Source organism: Notothenia coriiceps, unplaced genomic scaffold (genome assembly GCF_000735185.1).
Source record: "Notothenia coriiceps isolate Sejong01 unplaced genomic scaffold, NC01 NC01_scaffold00014292, whole genome shotgun sequence".
Lineage (NCBI taxonomy): Eukaryota > Metazoa > Chordata > Actinopteri > Perciformes > Nototheniidae > Notothenia > Notothenia coriiceps.
The window spans coordinates 56,635-64,707 of record NW_011346993.1 but is presented as its reverse complement, the minus strand read 5'-3'; the positions used below and the strand labels follow the sequence as shown (position 1 = coordinate 64,707).

General features: G+C 39.8%; 1 protein-coding gene across 1 annotated transcript; it reads right to left on the bottom strand.

Annotated features, from left to right (window-relative positions):
• Window positions 1-269: 269 nt before the first annotated feature.
• On the bottom strand, window positions 270-8,006 carry LOC104948416 (sorting and assembly machinery component 50 homolog). The gene is made up of 13 exons (XM_010774613.1): window positions 7,853-8,006; window positions 6,753-6,863; window positions 6,537-6,638; window positions 6,346-6,433; window positions 6,128-6,234; window positions 5,489-5,619; window positions 5,141-5,228; window positions 3,141-3,227; window positions 2,943-3,013; window positions 1,968-2,035; window positions 1,733-1,879; window positions 1,084-1,225; window positions 270-439 (listed from the first exon to the last, which is right to left on the bottom strand). The coding sequence occupies exons 1-13, from the start codon at window positions 7,871-7,873 to the stop codon at window positions 394-396; spliced, it is 1,209 nt and encodes a 402-aa protein (XP_010772915.1). The 5' UTR covers window positions 7,874-8,006; the 3' UTR covers window positions 270-393.
• Between the last annotated feature and the right edge of the window lie 67 nt (window positions 8,007-8,073).

The window sequence follows — 8,073 nt, the reverse complement described above, 5'->3', positions numbered from 1 at the left end:
AACCTGATGCACTTATATGATTCTGTTTTCTTCAAGTTTGTATCTTCTTGGTCGAACGCACCTATTGTAAGTCGCTTTTGGATAAAAGCTAAATGTAATGTAACATATTGGGTTTTTTTTCTTTCCTAATCAATTAATTTAGCAATTATTCAAAAATGTAAATGCAATTTGCTGGTATACGACTTACAGATATGTATCTTGTAAACTGAGTGAAGGAGTCAAATCTGAGACCAGAGTATTTGGCCTCTGAAAAATGACCCGGTGCAAAAATCGGTGCAAACACTTTTATTGAACTAATTAGTCGTAACAACCATTCTGTACAAGCAACTTCCCGTTCCAATTTCTGCCATTAAATAATGCTGATACAAAACAAACATCCAAAGAAGTGTGGATTCACAGGAAGCGGATTCCTGCTCCGAACTGGACGCCGTCACAGATCCTGCAGGGAACGGAGGAAACGGTTCAAATAAAAGAATATCAAGAATCAGACTTTTTCTGTATGGAGTTATAAGGTACTCTTATACAGTCAGTGTCACGATAGTTAATCAATGTAATGCTGCAAACTAATACATTTTAACCACCTAGACAATCGAGTAGGTTTGCTCAGCTTAATGTACTCTGTGCTTAGCCTTAGAGTATTTGTTATGCTTTATTTTGCCAGAAGACGGAGCTTTCCCACGAGGAACTGAAAGTGAAAATATACTACCTTCAAAGCCACCATTGAGAAAAACAGTAAAGACAAGTTTCACTTACTGGTGGCAAGATGCAGCCGAGAACATATTCTGAATATAGTGTATACTTAGACTTACTTAAAGATAGTGTGTTGTAATCTTTTGTTTAATTGACATATCTGAGAATTGTTGTGTTTTCTGTGGCTATGGCAGGACTGTAAATTAAATAGACCGACTATTGACATTAAACAAACCCACTTCAGTCATCAGGTGCAAGCTTGACAGTGCTCAATATTTCCTGCATTACTGACACATGTAAACAGATGTGTGAGGCTCACTCTAAGAGGTAGAGAGCCCACCTGTCCAGGCAGTTTCAGTGTGAATGTTTGTTTCCTTCCTCAGCAGCTCTTACCTGTCTCCGCTCTGGACTCCCATGGGAATGCAGTAGTTCAGCTCCAGCCTGGCGATGTTCCCCAGACGCAGCACGAGGCCCACTCCGTACGACCAGCGGATGCATTCTGCCAGTTTCTTCAGGTGAGCTTTTGGCCCCTGACCTGAGTGAGAAAAAAAAAATGTTTTAATTTCTGAATGTATCTATTATATATATATATATATATATCTCTAAACTCCACACCTTCCAAACCAGAGGGTAGAATACTAATTCAACCTAGGGCTGGGCTACAATCTGTTATTAAACAAGTTAGTTTAATACTCGATTCTGATTGGTCAATTGGGACATTCCAGAGGTTGCTCATTTTCAATAACAGACCACCACTAAGGAGAACAGACCGTTGCTAATGACGATCAAGGGACTATGTGAAGAGTTAAATAAATGTAACGTCAGCTGTGGATAACTAACATATATTTTCTCCATCAGAAAACACCATAGAATCATTTTTGAATATCATTTTATTCAGGATCCCGCTCACCTGGTGGTCAGTTTTTATGAATGACCGCCTCTCTGCACATTGTCCCCTACTCCATATTGTGATACGAGACTAGATATCACGATCGCATGAACCCAAAACATTACAGAGGTGCTCGTTCTGTTATCTTCTCACCATAGTTGAGGTTACAGAGGTTTCCGGCGTTGAGGAAGAAGTGCGTCCTGAAGAGATCCCCGAAGCCCCCCTTGCCCGGCCTGAAGGGCAGAGGGGTGTAGAGGTGCAGCCCCCCCGCCCAGTAGCCCTCTCCTCCCAGGTAGTCTCCTGCCACATCAGTAATCAAAGCACACAACATTTAAATAACCATCAAACTCCAACGTTCACCAGAAGCTCAGAGGGGGTAAGGTCTCACCTTCACTCTGCGGGCCCAGACTGTACATACTGAACCCTCGGATGCTGGTGGGGCCGCCCAGATAGAACCTGGGAGGACCACAGAGACACATACGTTTCCACATGTATATTTTCCACGTATATATCTTTTATTTTTAATGCTATTTTATTTCTGTTTCAGAAATATTTAGGACTGTTTATTTCTTATGTCATAATTTCTCATGTACATTGCCTTGAACAATACGTTTTACAAGGCTGCTGCTGCAACGCAAATATTTCCAAAATTGGGATCAATAAAGTACCTACCTATCTATCTATCCATCCCGTCTATCTAAAACATACGATATGTAATACAGTTATGGGTTTCCAGTTGTGTTAATATTCATATTATTATGTACTTTTGTATTTCAATGCTTTTGCAACAGTCCCATGCCAATAAAGCCAAATGGAATTGAATAAATGAAAACGAAAAATGGGAAATAAGTACTTTTTTTTTTTTATTGAATATAGTTTTCTCCATTGCAGCAATTTGCCTAAAATTGCCTAAATTGTGCAAACTTGTACTCCCTAAAGATATGTCAGAAAATGTTGATATTTTTAAACCAAGTCTTTTGAATCTGGCTAAATGTACTGTTTTATAATTCTTTGGTTTGCCATACATCCTTATTTATGATCTTTGTCATAACGCTATTGAGAAATCATAAAAAAGGAACTCCCTAAAACTACAAAACTTGCCTTAAAATAATCCCTTATTTAAGTTTTCTTCAATATCAAAGTATTCCAGAGATAGATGTCTTAACGTACACGGGTACTTTGCAAACACAAACTTCTAATAGTTAATTTCGTCAACACTTTTGGTGTGAATTTGGTAGAATGTAAAACAAATACAGGCAAAAAAAACTGGGCTTATGTTGTTTTGAGTGCCACGACTTCAAACACTCTGGTCTCATGCATATCGTAATAGTTTATAATGATGCGGTGCATTTTGTTTCTGTACCTGTCTGCTATGCTTGTTGGCTTGTCCCCAATGGGCAGCAGCAGACCCCCCCACATTGATGCAGAAAGGACCTGGAGGAGAAAAGGGTTTAATAAAGTGAATGTATCTGCTAAACAAAAGCCTGAATATGTTACTGGAATCATTTATTAGGATCTTGAAACTCAGAGAAAACAGCATTTTTATGAATGTGAATCTCACCGAGTCCCAGAAGAGTGTTTTGTTGAGCTGGATCTCAAAGTCCTCCTTCAGGAAACTGGCGTCTCCTCCGGTGTAACCAGCAAGTTCCTACACATCAGAAACAACAACAGAAACGTCAACCTGGTCCACATGCATGTCATATTGTTTTTTATATTTAACTTAAAAACTAGAATTAGCACCCAGTTAATGCAGTTTAGATTACTTTTCTGCCCAAAATGTCATGGTATCAATTCATCCTACTAAATGTTTTTGTAAAATTGTCAGTAGCACGTGTATTCAGAGGTCTTTTCAAGTGGATCGCTCAAGCCAGCCGTGTCCTATCTAGTTAGGTGCGCGTTCACATGAAAGGGGTGGTATTTGGAGCATTAGACCAATCACAAACATGGAGAAGCGTACTGACAGCGCAGCGTCATACTTCCTGAATGAAAAGTCAACTATAATAGTAGACATATGAAGAAGTTAAACTTTAAACATCCATGACTTAAACACTTTATCCAGGATAAAAGCCACAGTTGCACCTGCAAGGTGAATACAGCTGGTAAAAGAAAAAGTGTTTGAATGCGTACATTAACAGGTTTATGATATCACTGCCCCGTCTAAGAAACGATCTGACTTTAATTACATTTTACTCGAGTGTTTCTTCAACTTAATGTGTTCAAATAATATAATACTTCTGCATACAGTAGCCTATGTGACACTGTGAGTGTTGCACGGCCAGATACGGCTCAGCTGACTCAGATAAGGAAATACATTATGATGTGATATGCCGCGGACTGTACTTAATGTTACTCTGATCCGGTTACTTATGTTGTGGCAGATATTTAAGTAAGCTTTCTTAACGCTAATGTTATAATAGTCAGATTGCTCTGAACATGGGAGGTGATATTCTATAAATGTTCACGTTCACACAGTCGGTGATTTTTGCCGGCCGTCTTTCCTGCAACGGCAGCTTTTCTGTATTTCCTTTCTCCTGTAATATGACTTGATCGCTTTAAACTCCGCACACTGAGCTCTGATTGGTCAGCAGGCGGTGCTTTCACTGAGTTGATCTCTTAGCCTGCAACCTAACCTGCTCCGGGGCAGGTTAGCCGCACAGCATAAGTTACCATGGAGATCTAGCCTGCTAAAAAGAGAACCAGCTTCGTAGGACCGGAAACCCCGAGTTTTCCCTGAAGTTAGCCGCTAAGAGAACATCCTGCTTCGTAGTATACTCCCCTGACCAGCAGGGATTCAGGATTATGCATCAATTCTGCAGGGAGGATGCTTCAGGNTCTTCTACATCAACATGTGTCCCCTCTTCTTCATGTCTCTTCTACATCAACATGTGTCCCCTCTTCTCCATGTCTCTTCTACATCAACATGTGTCCCCTCTTCTTCATGTCTCTTCTACATCAACATGTGTCCCCTCTGTGTAAAGAGACTCTGAAAGTTTCAGGAACAAAGATTCTCTCTCTTTTTGTCCTCATCCATTTCTATAAAAACCTGTCTGAAAATGAACTGATCAGATTTTGGCCACTTTATGATGTCATAACGATTTTTTGGCTTGCAACACACACGAACGCGCACATGACCAATGAGGGCACGAGATAAGTTTGTGCACAGATGGAAGGCTGACAGGCAGGTAGGCCATCCAGTTACTTTAGCCGGGCCGGCTCAGATGATTGGTCGTGCTTTTTACAGCGCCACAGCTTCCACAGATGACATTTTTTTATGGATTTATTGTCAAAGCACTTCAGATATTCATTGCTATCGGGATATTAAGAGCATTCCATGGAATATAACAAAAAGTGTATCTCGAGCCGGTTTCTCAAACTTACCTACCCCACCTTTAAATGTAGAATGTAAGTTTAAGTACATTTAAGAGCAAAAACCCCAGACTTATGGGACCTTACAAATCACTCTAATGCCTTCTATTAGGACTCTTTGCGACACAGAATCTGTTTAACTTTTAACTGCGCAAAATGAAATAAATAGACACATGAATAGAAACAAGTATTTACGCTCATTTCTCCAGAGATACCTCGATCCGTCTCCCTCAGGGAACTCCAGGGAAACTGACCCGTTACTTTGTACATGTTGAGTGTGATGCTGTAAGAGGAAAAGAAAAATATCAACACCAGGCTAGGATTCTTTCTACGTGAGATTTCTCAGGTTATTTTTATTAACTTTTTGCTATTTTTAAGTCTTTTATGTGAAACGTTTTCAACTTCGTACCCTGGCAAAGATATATAATAAAATATGAACTGTGGAATTGTTATCAAACAAAATAGCTTTCCTTCAAATACAGAAGACACAGATGCCATGTATTAAGCTGATTAGACACATCGCTGTACTTTTTTATGTCTTACTTGCGTTCAAAGTTCCCAGGTTGGGGTTTGAAGAAGGACAGACCGTAGGACGTCTCTTTGGTGCCGTAGGAGAACTGGAAGTTCATCTTCTCTGCTCGACCCAAAACATTAGGTAACTTCAGGCCCAGTACCTGAAAACAAAGCGGGTTTGATGATTACGGTTTCAATTGTGTATTCAGAAGCATCCAAACCTTTAAAAAGATCACATACAAAAAGACATTTGAACTCAAAAGGCCTAAAAAAATAAACACAGTAACAGTGAAATCTCATCGCGATAAAATAACCCAGTGCGACAAACTTAAATTCATATTAAATTATCTTTACAGAAGACTTTGGTTGGCTGTGTTTGGCTGTGAATAAGTTTGGCAGTGAAAAATAAATATTAAGGACAGACCATCTATTTCTATTCTTTTAGAAAGGGGCAGGTCATATACGTTTATTTTCTTCTCCCTGCTCCTTTTCGGTCAGTGGTGTTTTTATAGAGGCATGTTTTGTTAACAATTATTATACATTAACTTTTGCATACCATGAACAGAACAAATAAAAATGAAATGCAAAGTGCTTAAGTAAAAAACATTGAGCATTAAGATATAGTGCAAAAGAAACACATTTGAAAGTGACATTTATCATTTTGCTCACCATGCTTCCTTCATTGTTCCCGACCATGGTGTTGTAACTGCCGGTCATCCGCCTCAGCTCGGTGACTTCAAACGTCACATCGAGGCCGTTAGGAAGAGCCCCGTCACCTGAAGAGAAGAGAAAACACATGCTTGTTTGGTTTCAAATAACAAGTCAGATATCTTGAGATTGTGTATGTAACAACTCTAGTCTGATATCAGTGCAGTGATTGGCTGTACCTCTCGATGTGTCGATAACAACTTCAACTTTTCTAAAGATACCGAGGCGCAGCAGCTTCTGTCGGGCTTCATGGGACTTTCTCATCACCTGCACAACAAATGAAGTCAAGTTTTTGAAGCTTGTTTCAGTTACTCAGAGGCCTACAGCTAAAGAATCATTGGGTAGTTCGGCTGTAGCAACGTGCACCTACATCTATCAGGTTCTTTGCCCGGAACACTTCTTTGATTTCATACGTCAACAAGTCATCCTTCGTTCTTCCGAGCCCATCTATGTGAACTTGTTGAACGACAACCTGAGAAGGAGACAGACAGCGTTAGGAATACAGAGAACAAAATATGTATAATAATTTTGCAAGTAAAATAAACACTTCTGGTGTATTTAATGCCTGCAACATAACACATCTTACATTCTTGTTTTCGAGGACTTCTTGCTTCTGCTCGTGCTCGATCTCAGGAGCCTCGATGTCGTCAGGATGGACCCCGAGCTCCGGCCCTCGCATGGGCAGAGGGTCCAGGCTCTGCCGCACAACATATTGGGAAAAACATGTTTTAGTATTTAATGAATTAGAAGAAGTTAAATAAGATGCTACGAAAACTCAAGGTGATTTTCTGGTAATGTTAGGTGTTTACTATTGCTTTATCTGCAGACTCCATTATTGTATCAAATGCTCTATAAAGTGTCTCAAGACATAGTTCAGGATGACATCTTCAAATGTCTTCTTTACTGTTCAATACCATTACCCAAAGATATTAAATAAACAACAAAATAATAGATAAAAAGCAGCACATTCTGACATTGGAGAAGCTAGATCCAGGAAATGTTGAAATAAATCAATTAGATTTTTTTGAAGTGAAAATAACTTAATGATCCAATTCAGTTATTTCTGTCACAGTGTTACTTGCAGCTAAATGACTTGATGCCAAAGTCCTTATTTTATGATTACTGTGTTGAGATACATTTTAAGACATACCTAATAGCCTCCTAAAACACTTGTCTTTAATTATTCAAAAGCTTAATTGCCATATGCACAACAACTTCAGCGAAGTTGTTTACAATGCACATCATAAAACCAAGGCTAAAGTATTGCAAGAAAAATGTAAATGTTGTTGTTCTTTTACAAAAATAAAATTATACAAGGCTACATAACACTCTCCTGTATTTTCTATATCATGTCTTTGACTAAAAACAATAAAGACATCTGGTTTAAAACACTAGGGATGTAATCACCAGTGTGCAGCAACACTACAATGAGTGAAGGAGCCTCTAGCATCTGTCAGTACTCGCAATGGTTTATATCTAAATACACAGCAGTTTAGTTGTGAGCTTTTAAACTAACTAGCAGGAAACTCATTCAGTGTCTCGCCACAGCTCTGAAAGCCTAGTTACAGCTTCTTTAATTCACATTATGGGCCTTTCTGCAGCTCAGTGGCCGATCTGCATGTTTTTTGACTGAACACACGGAGAGGTCAAAGTGCTGACTAACAAGGGTACCGGACTCTTTCTTACCCGGGCGTGGACGGTGCCCATTCTGAGCTTCGCAGGGCGCTTTCCCGGGAAATGTGGTCGAAAGTCTGCGTGGAAAAAGAACCACCAATTTAACCTACAAGTAACCGGAGCAGAAAGGCAACGACACTCCGAATCGGGAGGCGGCTGGCGCGTCACTTCCTGACCACGCCCCTTCTGCTGGGCTGCGTTCAACACGACAACGCTGCAAACCGTTAAGAAAT

What these genes read in the sequence shown, in the direction of transcription:
- LOC104948416 (XM_010774613.1), bottom strand. Translation starts at nt 7,873, where the DNA reads ATGGGCACCGTCCACGCCCGG. An exon ending in GGGCAAAGAACCTGATAGAT is followed by an intron (nt 6,434 to 6,536) that starts GTAGGTGCACGT and finishes TTTGTTGTGCAG; the next exon opens with GTGATGAGAAAGTCCCATGA. An exon ending in TGTTATCGACACATCGAGAG is followed by an intron (nt 6,235 to 6,345) that starts GTACAGCCAATC and finishes TCTTCTCTTCAG; the next exon opens with GTGACGGGGCTCTTCCTAAC.